General features: G+C 35.6%; 3 protein-coding genes across 3 annotated transcripts; 2 read left to right on the top strand and 1 right to left on the bottom strand.

The window, feature by feature from the left end:
* Window positions 1–160: 160 nt before the first annotated feature.
* On the bottom strand, window positions 161–4,753 carry LOC110383060 (transcription termination factor 5, mitochondrial). Its single transcript, XM_021343816.3, has 8 exons — window positions 4,535–4,753; window positions 4,161–4,398; window positions 3,759–3,919; window positions 3,320–3,660; window positions 3,107–3,238; window positions 2,891–3,009; window positions 2,440–2,694; window positions 161–731 (listed from the first exon to the last, which is right to left on the bottom strand). The coding sequence occupies exons 1-8, from the start codon at window positions 4,659–4,661 to the stop codon at window positions 503–505; spliced, it is 1,602 nt and encodes a 533-aa protein (XP_021199491.3). The 5' UTR covers window positions 4,662–4,753; the 3' UTR covers window positions 161–502.
* A 411-nt stretch (window positions 4,754–5,164) lies between these two features.
* On the top strand, window positions 5,165–9,420 carry LOC110370928 (transmembrane protein 43 homolog). Its single transcript, XM_021326942.3, has 8 exons — window positions 5,165–5,348; window positions 5,465–5,572; window positions 5,661–5,887; window positions 6,026–6,219; window positions 6,483–6,658; window positions 7,061–7,289; window positions 7,442–7,547; window positions 7,730–9,420. The coding sequence occupies exons 2-8, from the start codon at window positions 5,465–5,467 to the stop codon at window positions 7,875–7,877; spliced, it is 1,188 nt and encodes a 395-aa protein (XP_021182617.2). The 5' UTR covers window positions 5,165–5,348; the 3' UTR covers window positions 7,878–9,420.
* A 1,367-nt stretch (window positions 9,421–10,787) lies between these two features.
* Window positions 10,788–18,852, top strand: LOC110369814 (beta-galactoside alpha-2,6-sialyltransferase 2). Its single transcript, XM_049842234.2, has 5 exons — window positions 10,788–11,758; window positions 17,056–17,153; window positions 17,366–17,511; window positions 17,713–17,843; window positions 18,379–18,852. Exons 1-5 carry the CDS (start codon window positions 10,981–10,983, stop codon window positions 18,621–18,623), a joined length of 1,398 nt encoding a protein of 465 aa, XP_049698191.2. The 5' UTR covers window positions 10,788–10,980; the 3' UTR covers window positions 18,624–18,852.
* The last annotated feature ends 439 nt before the right edge of the window (window positions 18,853–19,291 follow it).

The following is a 19,291-nucleotide window of genomic DNA, read 5'->3' on the forward strand; positions in this document are numbered from 1 at the left end:
GTACCTTTTGCTAACAGTTAAATATGTACGTTTACAAACATTTATATACAATTTTCAATTAACACGTTAATAAAGTTACGTACATTTTTTTTACAATATTAACCTTAGACACTACTCAAAGACAAATCAAAGTAAATGTATTTACACTCTCACAGTTAGATTTTTAGCGCTGAATTTTTTAATGGCAATAAAAATGAGAACAAGGATGAAAAAAGTTAAACTTTAAAGAAAACAAAATAAAAAATCTTCGGCTCATTTATTTTTACACTTTTAGAACTATTTTAAAAAGGCACTAAGAAATATTTTTTTTACAAATCTAGGTTTTGCTTGATATTTTTTTAGTTATACGTATTTGAGTTTGATTTTATTTAACACGTCGCATTGGTGTTGCCATATTCAGTCAGAACACCGACACAACTAAATATTCAAAAACTTTAACATTTTAATAAATACTGACCATATATCCTTATCGCGTCACTATCATCCGCGATTCACGCTGATGTCATATTTTCTGAGCAGCTACTCTCACACCGTCCTGTCTGGCCCATATACCGTCTCCACTAAAGTGGTATTTTTTCTCAATACTGTACAACACTAGGCTTAGGATTTGGTCATCACTGAGTCTGTCTAAATGCATGTGAGTGTAATTCAGTTCGTCCTTCAATGCTCCACTTGGTTCCTGGCCCGTACGTAAACATAGTAAGTTGTTTATGTAGTATTGTACTTCGGCACTGGAAAGAAATGATAATAAATTAAATGGGATTCAAACATTAAGGGTAAAATGTGGCTGTAAGTTTGGCCTAATAAATACTTGATCTCAATTCTCAACCAACAACCCGAAAAGATGGTCCCCAGGCCCCAGAACAGCATTATCTCTGGGCTTATTTCAGTCTTTTTAAACGGTTTTATTTAGCTCACCCCGTTTGTTTTATTCATTCTTGGGTCAAATTTAGTAATTCAAATTTCACCCTCTTCCTGTCAACCGATTAATCTGAAATTTTGTATACACCTTTAATTCCGATGACAATACAATATAGTAATATCAATAACATTGTAAATCCAATATGGCCGCCGGCACAAAATGGCGGATAACGTAGATTTTATCAATCCCATCAATATGGGTATCAAATGAAAGGGCTCAACAAGCAGAATACAATATACTATAAAAAATTTAAATCCAAGATGGCGGCCGCTACAAAATGGCGGATAACTTAGGTTTTATCAATCCCATCAATATGGGTATCAAATGAAAGTTCTCAACCAGTAGAATACAATGTACTATATACAATTAAAATCCAAGATGGCGGCCTCTACAAAATGGCGGATAACTAAGATTTTATCAATCCCATCAATATGGGTATCAAATGAGAGGGCTCAACAAGCAGAATACAATATACTATAAAAAATGAAATCCAAGATGGCGGCCGCTACAAAATGGCGGATAACGTAGGTATCTGTCAGTGTATATACTGTCAGTAACTCCAGCGGGGCCCAACAGGGCCAAGGCCTTCGGAAGAGTTACCGCGGCCCTGGTACATAAAAGGCCTACGACGGAACAAAACGGTTTCTAGTCAAGAGTCTGGCACTCCCTCACCGCTGCTGACCCACAGCAGGAGAGGTCATGTGATGATTTTTGGGGTTGTTACAAAAAAAAGTTTCTGGAAGGGCTATGTATTGAGGAATTAGATTGTAATAAATTGTCAGGTAAGAGACCGTGTAATAATGATGCACTAAATGAATTAGATAGAATGAGGAATATTCGGTAGGCATTTTCATTAAATACTAAAAACTAGAAAATAAAAAATCGGTAAAAAAACTTTTAAGTTAAACGGTTTTATCTTATGTGTACTGAAAACTAGAAAATAAAAAAATAGTTACTTACCTGTCAACCTACGTAGGTGGTCCCGGTCATATTAAACTAAAATAAAAACGTGGGGCCCCTGTGAAATCCTACCTATGGCAAAGCATATCTTTATACTTTGGTAGATCGTGAGCTCGGCGTTCGTTGGTGAAGCCGCTACGGCTGATTATTGATTATCAAAATCTCCAGTTACGATTGTAGTAACTCGATGCAATCCACACCTATTATACCTCTAGAAGAAAGTACTACAGCAATAGTTAATGGGCCCCACGTTTTTATTTTAGTCTAATATGACCGGGACCACCTACTTAGGTTGACAGGTAAGTAACTATTTTTTTATTTTCTAGTTTTCAGTACACATAAGATAAAACCGTTTAACTTAAAAGTTTTTTTACCGATTTTTTATATCCTAAACAATTTAATAGTCGAGGAAAAAAGTTACATTTGGAATTACTATGTAGAACCTTAGCCTGAACTAGTGCTCAGTTGACCCAAAGAACTTTTCTCCTGTCATACAGGCTTCAAAACTCGTGTTAGTGTTATTTTTTAGGATAAACCATTTACTTTCTAATACTCACACGGGGTAAAGAACAATCAAACAGTTATTAAAAATGATTTGATCGTCAAACGTCTTCCTGAGAAACTGTATGTTTTCGTCGATAACGTTCATAGCAACATGTAGCCAGTACTTATGTCGCCTCAGTTCCTTCAAAATGCTATTGGTTAAAGGTTCGTTGGTAGTTATATTGCGCCTAGGCAAACTCTTTAGCGACGAAGATATGAGTATTGCTATATCTCGGCCGCACACTTTGTCGCCGAAATTGCTTATGTAACTGTGAAAAGTAAGTTAATATTTAAGTATTGTTTAAAGCGTATAAGTGTGCTGATGGTAAATAAATATGGATGTTTTGAAATGCAATTTTTGGACATATTGCTTATTGTATCATTTTACACATTTCTTATTTATTTCAACTGTCCTGAGATTGGGCATTTGTAAACACAGGGCAAAATAATAAAGATTCAACTTACTTATTAAAGACTTGCGAAGATGAGACTAGGTGATTTAAGCTAAAGCATTGTTTCTTTGCAGATTCTATTTTACTAAGTCGATTTAACATTTTCTTCTTGTGTATGACGAGTAGAAGAATCTGGAAGTTAAAATATAAAAATTACAAATTGACAATGAACCCTAATACCCTTTGATAGAGAACAGTTTCGTGTGTAATTGTTCAAACAGGTTCTTACTCTAGGGTTTGTTGACAAGACTTTGTACTCCTTTAAATTTCTTAGTTCTTCTAGACGCTCACGAACAGTCTCAGGTTTCATGCAGAAAATTTTCAAACACCGCCTTTGTGCTTCAAGGGATATCCTAAATTCCTGGGAAAAAATTTGAATAGAACAGTTTTTCACAGAACAGTAAACAATTTAATATTAAGTTTGTATGTTTGAAGACAGTACCTCTAAAACATCTCTAACTTTTGCTATAGAATTATAATTATTTTTTAATATGGCAGGTTCTATTTTCAAAACATCCCTTATGTCCATGCCGGCCAGTGTGGGACAATTTTCTAAAATGAGTTTAGTATGCAAAGGATCTGCAGATATGATGAAGCCATTTCTTCTAATGCCTGGGATATCGAACTTTATATCATTCTGTGCTATGTTTATTGCTTCTTGGATGTCACTCATAGGCTTGTGTCTGAGCGGCAAATAGTTTTTACAATATTTCTGGAATTCTTCTCGTGTGACTGACAACTTCCAATGAAGATATCTTTCTAATATGTTCATGCGTATTGTTACTGAAAGAAAATTAAATAATTAGTTATAGGTAAAAAAATGGTCATGTCTTGGTTAATAAATATGTACGTATTTAATAGAGTGGTAGAATTTAACTTACATATACATGTATCACTATCAGAGAATTTCTGTAAATCCTTACTGCTGTCAGGCCACTCTTGGAACTTGTCCAATATTCTCTGTTCTAGTTGAAGGTCAGTTGGAAGGTAACCTTCCTTTTTTAGCCAAGCTATCTTTCTCAACCTTATCAGTGTGTGGTACCTGAAAACAGAATTTTTACACTTTTGCATGAGCTAATACTTCTAGTTCTTACATGAGAACTGAGAAGGTTGGTAAGTTTGATGTAAAGGACAATATCAATGATCTATCAAAGATTATTATTTTGAAAGTAAATATAATTTCAATTTTCTTCTTGTAACCTTTTTAACCAATTTCCCAAACAGAGGATCACAATTCAATTGTGTATATTATTGATAAATCTCAATTCATACTCAAAACTCACTTTATAATATTTTTAGCAGAAATATGGATAAAACCACACTCTTTGAGTATTTCTGCATAGTTGTCCATAGTGATTGGGTTCATGACAAATACATGGGGGTCTTGGCAGGCCTCCTCGGGTGTGATGCCAAACTTCTGTAAAATCTGTAGAGTGCATTGCAACCCATCGTGAGTGACCTCCTCAATCTGTGGGTGCCTCTTCTTTATTAAGGTAATGTAGTCTTTAGATACCGATTCACCTGAAATATTCGAGCAGAGGTTATGCGAAAAATCGTTCATATAACTCTCACTTTTCACATAAATATACAATTTCACATCATTGTAATAGAACTAGCCATGCAAGACTTGCTGCCGAAAAGTTATTAGTTAAATTACCTGTAGTTTTCTTAAAGAAATCAAAAAACGGTATGTTGTGATAGTATTTTCTTGATGCAAGTTGACAAAAATACGATACTTGTAAACCTCCGCTTCTATATTTCAAACTTTTGATTAGCGACCGCATATTGGTGGGTGTGGCTGTATTTTTCGCACTATTTTATTTTAATTATTAAAGTTTTCACAAAATGTAAATATAAACAAACACATGCCAAAGCTTCTGTCAATGACATCTGACACTGACGTGATTAGTTCGGAAACAAACAGCATTAAATGAAGTCTAAATCGTGATACACAATATTTTTTTATTTGGAATTGATAACTTTAGTCATTAGATTTTTCCGAATTTGTACACTTTGTACATTAACTAACAACTTACTCAAAAAACTTCTTACATAAAGCAGCTGGTTCAGCAACAGGTCAGCAGAGGTCAGCAAGTTTTTGAACGATATGATCCGTTCCGAAAAAGTGATTTATAAATAAATAGTTTTTTACTTATTTATATCCAAATAATAATATTTAAATATTTGTTTATTCTCAATATGCAAAAGTAAATTATATATTACGTAAGTAAAGTATGGTAGATTCACATACAATAATCATCCCCGGTGTTTATAAATGATGATGTAAATGTCATAAATATTATGTCAATTTACAAACTTGGTACTGTGCCCGTTGTTTCAGTTTTTATCGCTTAATGCTTAATTTATATTCGAATAATATGTATTCCGTGTTTGTCTGAGAACTATATCGATGAGCGATATAAAATTCTATAGTTATTTTGGATTATATCATTGATTGTGTGAATTTGAAGGTTAGTAAAGTGCTTATTTTGTAAGTGCTTCTTATTTACTTTTTCTCCTGTGATAAACCGATTCATATTATTTATCAATAATCTAGTTACATTTATTGATTGAATACCTCTTTCAGATGGCGGACTGGGCAGCGGTCAGACATCAATTTAAACAAACTTGGATAACTTCTTTTCTAAGTCTAATTTTATTTTGTGGTGTTACATATTTCCTGTTATGGGCAGAGGTAAGTAAATATTGAGCCCGGTCTCACAGTCTCACCATAACAGATCATTAAAAAAATTAAGGCTACATAAATTTTTTTGTATTTGCAGAATCAAACAATCCAAAGTAATTTAATGCTTGAGGAATTAGTATCAGCTGCTGAGAGTATCGACGTCCACACGGGAGATGAAGCGGCGCGTTACGAAGGTCGAGTGGTCCACATAGTTGGCCCCCTCAGAATATTGGAGCCAATATCTGAGCCAGACTATAATATACAAGTACAAGCAGTTAAACTGAGAAAGAGAGTACAAATGTATCAATGGATTGAAGAGACTACGTAAGTTTCTCTTAAGTAATATATATACAACTATCACTACATAATAAACATAGTCTATGCCTGCTGTCTGTCTTGTTAAACCTAGGCAGCAGATTGTACCATTCTTAGATAATTAAAATGAAAAACATTAATTTCTAGAGAACAAGAAAACTTCTTAAGTGAACCTGCGGACGAGTCTCGTAAGACCTACTGGTACCACAAAGACTGGCGGGACTATGTGGTTGAGTCATCTCTGTTCTACATCAGACCGGGCCACCACAATCCTCCTTCCATGCCAATGTTCAGTGAGACGCATATTGCTGAAAATGTTAAGATTGGATGGCTTTATTTAGGTAAAGGTTTAAATTATATTAGAATTTATAACATCTCTGTGGTCCACGTTTTATCCATGAAGCCCACTAGAAACATTCCTTTGAATTTTTTTCTCATGCTCCTGATAGTGAGACTATTACTATAAAAAATTGTAAATAATAAAATTAAGTAGAGGCCTATGTTTAGCAGTGGTTGCCAATAGGCTGATATGATGATGATGGATAATAAACTAAGAGGTGTCTAATGCTAATTTAATACTATGGGAAAGGTTTTATGTTTACAGGTATGGATGCAAAGCGCAAAGTGAATGACTACTATGAGATTTGGTCTGACTCTAGACCAGAGCGCAGTGATATCAAACTTCACTCTGGTTTCTACTACCATGGTGAAAGTGCTTTGGAACATGAAATAGGTGATCTTCGCATCCATTTCTCTTATGCTGGACGTGAGGATGATATTGTAAGTACATATTGACATAGTCAATGTTGGATTGCACAATATATTTGTAAAAAACATAAAAAGATGACAGGTAAATATTGCTTAAACGCACAAGTATAGTAAATTCAAGAGCGAATAATTTACTTTTGCATTTACATATTTTAAAGAAATTAAGTACAAAATAAAAAATACAAAAAATATGTAGCTTTAACGCCGTGAGACAAAACGTTACTCAATACGTCTTTCGCCCCTCCACGGGATTTCCTCATTAGATTGAGTTGATTTATTGAGTTGACTTGTCGACCCCTATGGTCCGAATTTTAGGCTGGTCATGTAATTCCGTAAGGTTACGCCTGATTATATAATTTAACAAAATAAAATGTCTATACTCCATATATTCAACTTTGCTCAAATCAATTTCAGTATACAGCAGTGGGAGTGGTAGAAGGTGGCAACCTTCAGGCATATAGTCCTACAAGATTCCCGACGGCTGATCCCATCTGCCTCCTGCGTAAAGGCTCCTACAGTCTGAAGCAACTGCATGACTTGGAGAGAAGGGATGTCAATGTGCACACATGGAAGTATCGGCTGGTGGGATTTGTTCAGGTGGTCGCTTCTGCGATGACTTTACACCCTGATTGGGTGACATTATGTAAGTTTTGTAGTAGCATCCTATTTGTTATAATTTAAAAAGTTGGAGGTCCTCAATTCTTCAGTTTCTTTTTATTCATCATAGTAAAATGTGTGCCCACAGAACTTATGTTGTGGTTGGGGAAATCAGTTATATATTTTTTAATATTTCAGTTTTACAATGCCAGTGGATATCAAGCAGTCTAAGGAGGTGCACAAGGTTTTGGGTGAACTTAGTCCTGTCTTTTTCCTACACATTATTCATCATTGCTATTCCTTGGTAAGTTTGAATGAGACCTTAATATTAACTTGAATAAGTTTGATTTATCTTTAAATAATAATAAGAATATATTTTCATTCCGACAGGAATGATCGAAAAATGTATGAGCATAATAAAAATAGGCATAAAATTTCAAAAGCAAATCCTTAAAATTGCCTTAAAACTTTATTTATTTGTTCCAGGTTGGTCCACAAACCGACATACGGTGCCATAGTGCTAGGAGCCGCAATGGTCCCTCTACTGCACTATTCAACTATACTAACGCGACGAGACGCCACGCCCGAGCCCCCACCATATAGCAGGATTAACAACAACACACATTTGAATTGAACAACCCGCTTTAAAGGGAGCTGGAGCAATGAAACTACATATGTGGTGTAAGGATAAGACCATTTTTGGGAGAACAGCTTATTCAAGCTTTCATGGTAATCAGCTAATTCACTATTATTTGAGATTCTGTTTTTGTATTGAATTATATCTATGTATGTAGGTATGCATTTATGATGTTGTTGGTGCCATGATTAAGATGAGGTCGTAAATCTTTGAAGGGGTACATTCAAAGATTTATTCATTCATCATCAATTTATTTATTATTCATATTCTCCATGAATATTATGTGATCTATAATTTTGTACCAGTACAAAGTAAAATCCCTGTTTTCCTAGTGACATATACTTAATTTGTCTGATAGATATTCATTTTTGTGCTTTGTTCACATTACAACTGGAATATTGTATTTTATTAGAAAATCATAATCTATATTATTTATTTATTATATTTTTGAGGATATTAATAAGTAATGGATTTGTAATCCACATCTATTATCTAGTCTGAATGTCGTTAGTTAATATTGTAATAATAGATTATAGATTAAGTAGACTGATTGTACTTATCGTAAAATTAATATAACAACCGTACAAAATAGAGACCCTGTCCAAATATAATAATGATCATCCTATATTGCTAAGATTTTTGCGTAATACCTAAGAAGACACAAATGTAAGTACATAAAATCATATTAATATTAATTATTAATTTTATACTCTGAAAACACATTTAAACTATTGATAATAATATCTACCAAATAAACATAAATAAGTGTTAATTTACGTGGTTTTTGTAACTTTAAAAATATATGGGACACAGGTATAATATAAGTTAAGGAACTTTGCCAAACGCACGATAATGTGATATAGTGGTGACAGGTTTTTATTTCTTAAAAATAATTTTCTATAGCCTGTCTTCCGAGAGGCCTGGCTCGCGAAAGCAATTCCTATTGTGACAGAAAACGCTCGGTCGGTTTGCGAATTGTACTTTAGTGGGTAAATAAACTATCAAAAATAAACTATGGTAGACGTTTCGTGTCGATACATTTGAATTCGTAATTTTGCTTTGAGTGCACTTTAACTTACAATGATCTGATTTATAATCATAGCAATATTTAAGCAGTTAAAAACTGTATTAATTCAATTAATAATAGTATATAGCATTTATTTCCTACATTTTCAGCACAGGCATAGATAGAATTAACAACGTAATTTAATAAATTTTACTCGAATATAACTATTTCATATCCTGTACAAGGTACATAGGTGAACCAATTACTAAAATAAGTCTAGCTTTTAAAGTTTTTACCTTTATGGGTATTTATGTAGTTGGCAACACAGAAGTATAATAGTAGTACACTTTATCGCTTCAGTGTCCTTCCTATTTTACTAAAGCACATACATGCTTCCAAATAATTCAAGTATATTGGATACCCCGGGTTGTGAATATGTAATAATTGCATTTTAAAGTTCTGTCTCTCTGACTGCCGCTAATCTTCTTTGTATGGAATACTATTTTGAAAAAATAAACATCTCATAAACTTTTATATCTGTGTTTTTTTAATCCCTGTTTGGTGGTCATATACTTATTTTCTATGATTTATAGCGAGTGGGTACTTAGGTACATAACACTGAAAGTATCTTACTCTACTTAGGTATTGAATGTTAGGCCTTTCATGTTTTATTGAATTCGAATCTTGCATATCAAAAGATAGACCAACAGAAGCTTATAAGATAATTAAGTAGGTAACAAAAAAGAACTCAAAAAAGTACAACAAATATTCGTGGCGATAATTGACACAACAGTAATAGTAATAGTTGAACTTCTTCGTCCGAACTATTGTTTGATATAAGTGTTATTTAATCCTTAACAGTGGCGGCCCTAGGGGTGTGCGAACTGTGCCTTCGCACAGGGCCTCGCGCCTGGGAGGGCCTCGCGCTACAACCCACACTAATATAAAAAAAATATAATTAAAAAATATATATCTGGTCCAAGAAAAAAAATATGCATTTTTTCTTTATTTCTAATTCATTCTGCGTTTACTTTTTGAGTTCTCAATTTAACAAAAAGTTGGAAAACCAAAGTAACAAAAACAACTGGCTCTCGATCCAGTCACGTATTTTTTTTATTTGTGCTTAGTTCCGAGTTTATTTTGAGAGTCCTTAAACAATAATTTAAAAAAATTCGCGCTCGCTACGCTCGCGGCTGTTCACTTGTCATTCTAACATGATTAGAGTACTTGTATGTCCCAAAACTCAAAAATTTTCGAGCTCGCTACGCTCGCGGCTGTTCACTTGTCAGTATCTACCGTTCATTCTAACATGATTAGAGTACTTGTGTGTCCCAAAACTCAAAAATTGTCGCACTCGCTGCGCTCGCGGCTGTTCACTTGTCGGTACAATTCATTCTAACATGATTAGAGTACTTGTATGTCCCAAAACTCAAAAATTTTCGCGCTCGCGACTTCACCTTTCACTGTTGTTTACTATTCAAGTTTAGGTACTTTAGTGACCCAAAGCTCAAAACATTTTGCGCTCGATTCGCTCGCGGGTGCTTTATTTTACACTTCTATTTTTTTTTTCATCCTTTTTTAGCCAAACCTAGAAGGTAGCGTCGCTTGTAAGTCCTTTTATTAACAAGAAAATAACTCCTAGCTCGCAACACAGACTTTTCACGTAGGAGGGCCTCGCATAGATCTGCCGCACGTAGCCTCGCAATGGCTAGGGCCGCCGCTGAATGTTATGGTGTTATGGTGTTATGGTGGTATGGTAGGGTGTTATGTCGAGAATCCTAATCAGTTGGTGGTTTAAACTCTTGTTCAGTAGAAGCCAGTGAACTAGCAATAACAAGACAAAGGGCGCTGCGGCGTTCGCAGGCAATTTTGGCGATTTCACGCACGCGCACTACACGCGTTATCAGCTGATCGCACTCCGCCCAACGAATACAGATTCACCCGAAACAGTTCTCTTCTATTTTTACGGTTGTGATTTTTATATTCAAGGTTAGAAAACAGTTAAACGTTTTCTTAAACCGTCGTTTTGCAGCGTAAAGTGTCGCGAGATTTCATTAAGTAATTCAGTGCGTGCACATCGGCGTGACAACAATCATGAAAGCTGCTGCGATGTCGGTTTGGATATTTATTAACATCCTCTGCTTTGGTATGTGCGGCTACTTGTATTTAATATGGTATCAATACTGGATGTATATAGAAAAGCAGAAGTTATTTGGCAAAACGTCAGAAGGTCCACAAAGGACTAGCCTTAGTTACCAAGATCGGTATACAGCTGAAAGGAAACCATCTGAATTATTGTTTAATTCTACTTTGAAAATCGATTTTCTTCGGAAAAATCGGAGGTCAGCTGTCGGCGGCTTCTGGAGTAGTGGCGTGTCTATTCGAACTTCTAACAAGACTTCTGGTTCCTACATCCAGCCGTCCAATAACATAATAAGAAAGAGCAACGGCAGTCCCAGGTTCCCCAACATTCACAGGCCGCTGTTAGAGTTCGACAGCGACAAATACATTTGCAATGACTTATTATCAGCAGAATGTGAAGAGAAAACCGCAGAATTTAAGAAGCTACTGCTTAAGGAGTTTCACAGGGTCCTTATGGGTGAAAGCAAAGTTTTTAAATCAGGGTTAGACGCTCATAACACGTATGATGTTAAATATGACAACAGTAATCGTAAAGAAAGTTCAAGAGAGCAGGTGATGTGTGCTCTTAAAGGTGTGAAGGTGCGGACAGTTACAGCTGATGACGAACCATTTGCGCGACTTGGGTTTAGAATACCAAGGGCACCATTACAAGAGGAACGTCACTATAATACTTGTGCAGTTGTCACAAGTGCTGGGGCGCTGCTTGGCTCCGATTTAGGAGAATTTATAGGTAAGCAAGTCAGGTAAATTCCAACAAGAATCAATATGCTCCTTATGTGGCTTTACCAAAGTGCTTTTCAAATCTCTAAGCCTACGCTATGTATGATTCACAGTGCACATGAGTCGGCAGCGATGTGACCGCACGAGCGCACTTAGTCCGTACTCTGTTTACAGTTATCGCCCCAAATGTGCTTTAAGTTACTAAACTTATTATTTGTTTTGCCTACTCAATTAACTAGGACAACAACCTGTAATGAGCTCCTTAACTTTACCGATATTTGAATCATTCGCGGTTGAGTGAGTCAAGGGCTTTTGATTGATTGAGATTCTCAATTTGAGAGATAAGTTCGTCAGTCAAGCCTACTTAAATATATGTAAAAAATAACCCAAAAATCGGGAATAAACATGAAAAACCGAAAAGTATTACATAAAAATAGAGCCATTTCTCTTTTGTTTTAAATGTGGCATCGTCATCGCGTTTAGTTTACACATACTTACAATAATGTATATAGGTACTATGGTCACGATGGGTAGGTGATCGACCGTGTATTGTGCCACTTATCGCATCGGATCTTCGCTTTGTGAAACGTATTGACATGCATAGTTCGGCCTCTTCGGCGAACGGCCCAAATCATATGCGAATTACACGAATTAGGTACATATTGTCCATGGGACTTCACTGATTACTCAGTGAAACAGATTAAATTAGGTACTACATTACTGTGGCTGTATGTATGCTGCTGCCAATATGTATGGTAATATAACGATGCAGGTGTTCACTAAGTATTTAAATTCAATATTTTTTTGCATATTTTACACAATGTTCTATCGGGTTAGACACAGTTATTACATCTGTACTGAGATCTTATTGGAGAAATTGCAATTTAAAGATCGCAAGGCTCAAGCCGACAGCATTTATCTAGATGCGTAGATCCTACATTATGAAAAGAATAACAGGATTTTTGTAGATATCTATAGAACTGTATGGTCAATAGAGACAGAATATAGAGTTGGCTGCTTGATTAGATACATCGTTAAATTAACGTGTCTCCCGAAATAAACTAGAATTCCAACGAATCTAGCCTAAGTCCGTACTGAATCTTAGCCTATCCTTAACAATTTAAACCGATTGTTACAAAATGTTTTACACAGAACACTTGGTTAGATATGCTGATATGATTGCAGTTAGGCGCCGGCGCCTGTGCCGCAGTTTTGTAAAACCTACGCGTCCACATCGGAAAATCCAATTTGTATCAGATATGATAATAGTCGCATAATAGGTGTATTGTTTATCTATGCATAGTGAGAAGGTATGTATATGATAATTTTCGCAACCATGTACAAATACTTCAAACTAATGCATGAAGGTAATACCTACCTAGAGGTGCATAATGCCACGCACATTCATTCATAGTATTTTCTTATTCACAAGTGTAAGCTTAAATATCGAAGGTAAAAAATATATGATTCACTTTAACAACTTAGAATATTATTATTTTATTGCAATTGCGTTAGTCACCAAGTAACCACATGTCTTTGTCCTTTCTCGAAAATCTGCTGATAACTTTATAGCCCAGACGCGGGACAGACAATGACACATGCTTCCGAGTCGGTTGACACGTGTAAGGACATCGTTTACTTATTGTTTATTAAATGAATTGCATACAATTTTCCTCGGTTAGGTGCCTGTAAATCAATCAGCCAGGCTTTACAACTTCACGTTGGATTCCCCAAAAAATCTCTCGTCACGCGGTTAGTACGTATTCGTAACCCCTACCCAGTGGATTCGGTCTCATAATTTACAAGCTGGCTTGTTTCAAAGGAACTCAGGTATTTGGAAACTATTACATTGGGTACTATAACTTTCATGTGTCACTCACTTAACGACCAATGGTAACTAAACTGCGAAATGCCTATCAATTAAAGTTATTTATTATGATTCATATACTAGCATGTTACCGCATAAATTGCCCTTCTAGGCGTAATGAATGCTGGTTGAAGACGAGTAACTTTCATAGATACATATTTTCTCTTCAAGGTCCAAGTCAAGTTGATATTGAATAACATATCTAAGTACAGGTAAGTAGACATGTTAAAATAGCTCCGCCAGCAAATATTCATACTAAAGTGTTTATTGACAGTCAGTGTAATTTATTTACCTATACCTTTACCTATGCAGGAAAATAACTATCGGAAAAGATGTCGGAAGTATGATGACGACGGTGTAAAATGGCAACTCGACCACAAAGCTGAATTGCATTTCAAAGAAGCTTTATAATAACAAGTGGAAATAATATGAAATGAAACAGTTTATTTCTAAGGAATCTAAAAACATTGTCTTGTTTATGTTTTTGACGACTTACTCGAATTTTGTTTTCATATCGCATCTTATCAGTAGGCTGTACTCAAGGATGGAGCGGCAAGTGACATGGAAATGTATGGTGCCACGCCTACTCACTGCTTCGCTATAGTTCGAGCTGATGTTTTTTGTATTTATTTTATATTACTTATGCACATACAGATATACCTAATCGCTAATTCGTTAGTGTACGTGGGTACTGAAACCTTTGATCGCAAAATCGAATTCAAGACTCAATAGGTTATCTACAGTTATTGGAGAAACAGGATAGTCAAATTCAGGCCATCTAATTTTCAATAGAGTTTTATTATTTGGTTACATGGAAAGGAAAAATAAGTCTGCACATCTTCCCATCTCTGATAGATAGATACACAGAGCCAAAGCTACGATTTCGTTGAATTATTTGAGACAAGCAGAGGCTATCAAAGTACAAATCGTAACTGCAGTAATAACTTGTTTATGTTTACTAAGTAATCGGACCATCTAATTGTTCTTTGTAATTTTGATGGCGGGCACTAAAGAAAGTGCAGAATTTAGTGGGCGGTTTATGTATTGTTGAGGAAATTCACTTACGTAAGTTACTTTATATGATGGGCTGCAGGATTGTTCGAAAGAGTTACCGCAGCCCTGGTGCATAAAAGGCCTACGAAGGAACACTATGGGTTTAAATTAGGGCACTCACCGCTGTTAACCCATAGCGCGAGGAGTCATTTGATAATTTTACCATCGAAAAAAAAGTTACTTTATATATCTAGTTGAAACTAACTAGCAATTCAAATAAAAGGGTAAAGGTACCGTAAGTTCGCAAGCAAGGTTGTCTTGGTCGTTATAGGTATTTTGGTGTAGCAATGAAAGAAAAGCTGTGCAACAGACGTGTGGTATTGTTCGCTTGGTGTCATCAACCCAGGCGCAAAAGGGCGTGCATAATTCATGTTGTACCATTGTGCGCTCCAAACATACAATACGCCGGCAATAAGGAGCTTCCCGCGCTCCTCTGCGGTATTATATTGTAATGTTCACGCTAACGGTGCTAGGGAATGTTTACTTTATCCTTTCATAGATAGAATTATGAGGTATAGGTATACCATACTTCTTATTTGTGAAGATGCTCCTTTTTTGAGAATCGTTTAAATAGTAGGTGCTGTACTCCGTCGTTTTATTACTTGGGGAAGGATATGAAGTTATGAAGTTACATACGCCATATTTTTGTTTGTGACCTGGAAGATAATTAGGTAGGTACGTCAAAAGGTGTCCTTAAAAATTAGACCTAACTTCTTATATGGAAAAACTATGGTAATCCGATGTATTGTAACAGGTCCGTTTGTGCAAAATACATTATGGAACAGTTTTATTTTCCATTAAATGGTAAATATTCCATTTAATTCTATTAAGTGGTTTATCCAAGTCTGTGCACACGTCAAACGCCCTTCTCAAATGGAAACGAATAAGTATTATAAGGAACTATGGAATCTGCCTAAGTACTTATAAGCAATTTTTTTTTAATGTCCCTCGATGAATATTATTGAACAAAAATAGGGAATAGATACGTTTTTGACCCTAGACTCAATAAAACAATATTTTTATTACTCAATTGTTTTATTCGCAAAGACTTTAATTAGGTTTTCTGCATTTTTTAATTATTAGTAAGGTAATTTATTAATTATTAATAAGAATTTATTATTTTATGTACGTAAACCACTGCACGTGGACTTAGGTAGCTACTATTAGGTGCGTTCCTATATACATAGGTACTGCCTCATAACATAACTCAGTAAATGACAGTAAAATTACAGAAAAAAGTGACCGTTTACTTAATTACAGCGGTACAATAAGTAGGTGTAATTATTAATTCTTTTATTATCAATCACGTTGTTTACTTCTATTGTTCTGCTTTCTTACCTACATGTGGAGATGACCGCGACCGTAGGGCGCCTTGAACACAGATTAGGTGTATGTCCTCTTAAAACATATAAAACAACATGGAAAATAGGAACATGCCCATTGAAATTGGATAGGTATATAAAAATGTAATAAATTAATTGTATAAATTCTTACAGGTTAGGAACCGTTTTTACAGTAAATAGCCGCATTGTTGATCCATTCTATGAGAATTAGAACTACAAATAGGATAACAAAACAGAATAAACACAATGAAAAAAGATTTCACTAATTTGTTGTCTATGAATGTTTCAAAATTGGTGAAATGGAGCGGAAACTAGTCCACAAGGTCTGATAACATTATTTTATGAACGTTAAGACTATTATTGTGTGCCTTACGAGAGCCAAGGCCTTGAGCGAATTATAACAATTATGACAATGTCTATGGTCACGATTGGCGGTAAAAAATATTTGTCGATCAATTTTTTTATTTAGAGAAGACACTGAGGCCTGCGTGATTTTTAGGGGGAATACCACTTACTTAGGTATATGATGTATTTTTAAATGTAACTTTTCGTGTTTCATACTGTGAATAAGCGCATGTAGCCTATACAACTGAATATTACGAACTTACCTTGTTATGCGTTACTCAGTGGATCGATACCTAGTCATATTTATCAAATTAATTATTGGACACATTTCATGTAAATTGACTTAATTGGAAAAGGAATTTTAAGTGTATTTCGGTTTAAAGTTTAATCATACTTTTGAGCAGGGAAATACATAATACAGTACCTATCCTACTTAATTAAGTTTGACGTAATAACTTACTCGATAACGAGTAACTACAGCTGAAATACAAAAGTCCTTAAATTATTTTTGAACTTAAAACCAGGTACTGTTCGAAGTAACTAATCACTTCTGCTGAAACCAAGTTATGCTAAAATATTATAGAGGTAAGATTGCAGCGTCATAAAGTGACCGAATTTGTGACCTTTAGATCAACGATGCTACTTAAATTGAGTTTTATATTACGCGGAGGATAAAAACAAACATATTTATGTTGGCAGATTCTCACGATATGGTATTGAGATTCAACAACGCGCCCACGGAAAATTATACAGAAAGTGTCGGCTCCAAGACCACTTTCCGAGTTCTCAATTCGCAGGTCTGTATGTTTGTTTTGTTTTATTACTATGAACTTTTTTTCGTTAATTTTCTCGGCCGTTACGCCATTTTTTCTGAAGGTGCAATCTTTCGTTCCTGATTAGAACTTAATTATTGAACGGTATATCTGAGTACACATCTGGATACACTTGTTTTTAGTGGGAATTCGAACATTTTGAGTTCTTAAGAAAATACATGTAATTTTGTTTTCAGGTAGTATCTAAGCCTGAATTCAACTTTTTGGAGGACCCGCTGTATCGCAATATTTCCATTATAATATGGGACCCTGCAAACTATACTGCGACATTGGATGACTGGTACCACAATCCAGATTATCCTCTATTTCCTGTTTATAAGAGGTCAGTTTAATATTCTCTGCTTGGATGATGGAAAACTGCATTTGTCTAGTAATACATTACATCGCCGATTGAGACGATTTTTGAAATATTTTTTTGTCTTTAGAACAGGTAATGATTCATCACACCTAATGTTATTCTTAACTTATAATATCATGCTTATGTATAAACTGTATATAGGTAACTTTTATTTCGTTTTTAAAGGTTACTTGACCAAAATCCGAACGCAGATGTCCATTTATTGAACCCACAAGTGCTATGGGCATTGTGGTCGGTACTCCAAGACACATCGCCGTACCGCCTGCGTAGAAACCCACCGTCATCAGGTTTCATAGGTGAGTGGGATATCCACAAATAAACTGATTACACATTGTACATTAACATAGTTTATCTCGCGTATAATTAGCAGTTGATTGATCTGACCACAATCAGAGTACCTATTCAAGTGTCGATGTAAATATCTACGTTAACTTCGTGCTTTTTGAAAAGCTGTTGAACAGGAAAAACCATAGAGATATAACCCATAGATATACCTTTGGGAAAGCCCGTAACATAAAATAAGAATTATCTATGCCTTTTGTTTATTTTTACTATGTAGTATAAAACCGATTTTCATGCGTTTTTTTATCAGATAGAGTGTTGCAAGAGGAAGGTTATGTATAATTACATCCATTAAACAGTGGGGAAATACTGTTATCTGTTATCCCGTGCGATGCCTTAGCGGGTCGCAAGTTTTCATATAAAATACTCTCATTAAAGACCATTTTCATGAAAAGAAAATCATGTTTCCTAGTTACTTTTTGTATAGTAACTACAGAATCTGCCAGTCAATCAGAACTATTTTTCACTATGAAGCTCCAATTCACCCAGGTCTATGGTTCGCGCTGCACCGCTGCGCGCGCGTGCGCATGCTCGAGTACGTGCCGTCTGCGCGCGCGACGCGCCGGTGCCACTACCACGCGCCGCACGCCGACGCCGCCTGCACGCTCGGCGCCTGGCACCCACTAGCCCATGAGAAAACCCTCGCAGAGACCATGCGTGATAACGATGATATACAAGTCTTTCAGAAGGGAGTTATTGATGTACCTGGATTTCGTAGTATTGTTTGCCCTTAATTAAGGTGCTGTTCAGGTTTCAATCTTGGTTTCAATGTTGCCAAAATGTGTATAAGGCGAAGGAGTAAGTCACCCTCTAGCCCATGAGAAAACCCTCGCAGAACGCATGCGTGATAATGATGATATACAAGTCTTTCAGAAAGGAGTTATTGATGTGCCTGGATTTCGTAGCATTAGTTGTCCTTAAGTGTTATGCTATTCAGGTTTAGTTTTCGATTTCAATGTTGCCAAAATGTGTATAAACTGAAGGAGTAAGTCACGCGCTAGCCCATGAGAAAACCCTCGCAGAGACCGTGCGTGATAACGACGATATACAAGTCTTTCAGAAAGGAGTGATTGATGTACCTGGATTTCGTAGTATTACTTGCCCTTAATTAAGGTGCTGTTCAGGTTTCAATCTCGGTTTTAATGTTGTCAAAATGTGTATAAGGCGATGGTATAGGTCATACACTAGCCCATGAGAAAACCCTCCCAGAACGCATGCGTGATAACGATGATATTCAAGTCTTTCAGAAAGGAGTCATTGATGTACCTGGATTTCGTAGTATTACTTGTCCTTAATTAAGGTACTGTTCAGGTTTCAATCTCGGTTTCAATGTTGCCAAAAGGAGTACTAAGCGGAGTAAGTCTTCCATTCAAGAGTTAGCGACTTTCAAACAAAAATATGT

This window comes from Helicoverpa armigera, chromosome 5 (assembly GCF_030705265.1).
Source record: "Helicoverpa armigera isolate CAAS_96S chromosome 5, ASM3070526v1, whole genome shotgun sequence".
Taxonomy (NCBI): Eukaryota; Metazoa; Arthropoda; class Insecta; order Lepidoptera; family Noctuidae; genus Helicoverpa; species Helicoverpa armigera.

Bases quoted from the DNA above. Each gene is read 5' to 3' on its own strand.
- LOC110383060 (XM_021343816.3), bottom strand. From the start codon at position 4,661: ATGCGGTCGCTAATCAAAAGTTTGAAATATAGAAGCGGAGGTTTACAA. The intron at 3,920-4,160 runs GTGAGTTTTGAG...TTCTGTTTTCAG, and splicing joins TCTGCTAAAAATATTATAAA to GTACCACACACTGATAAGGT. The intron at 3,239-3,319 runs GTACTGTCTTCA...ATTTTTTCCCAG, and splicing joins AAGTTAGAGATGTTTTAGAG to GAATTTAGGATATCCCTTGA.
- LOC110370928 (XM_021326942.3), top strand. From the start codon at position 5,465: ATGGCGGACTGGGCAGCGGTCAGACATCAATTTAAACAAACTTGGATA. The intron at 5,573-5,660 runs GTAAGTAAATAT...TTGTATTTGCAG, and splicing joins ATTTCCTGTTATGGGCAGAG to AATCAAACAATCCAAAGTAA. The intron at 6,220-6,482 runs GTAAAGGTTTAA...TTATGTTTACAG, and splicing joins GATTGGATGGCTTTATTTAG to GTATGGATGCAAAGCGCAAA.
- LOC110369814 (XM_049842234.2), top strand. From the start codon at position 10,981: ATGAAAGCTGCTGCGATGTCGGTTTGGATATTTATTAACATCCTCTGC. The intron at 17,154-17,365 runs GTCTGTATGTTT...TTTTGTTTTCAG, and splicing joins TCCGAGTTCTCAATTCGCAG to GTAGTATCTAAGCCTGAATT. The intron at 17,844-18,378 runs GTGAGTGGGATA...CAATTCACCCAG, and splicing joins ACCGTCATCAGGTTTCATAG to GTCTATGGTTCGCGCTGCAC.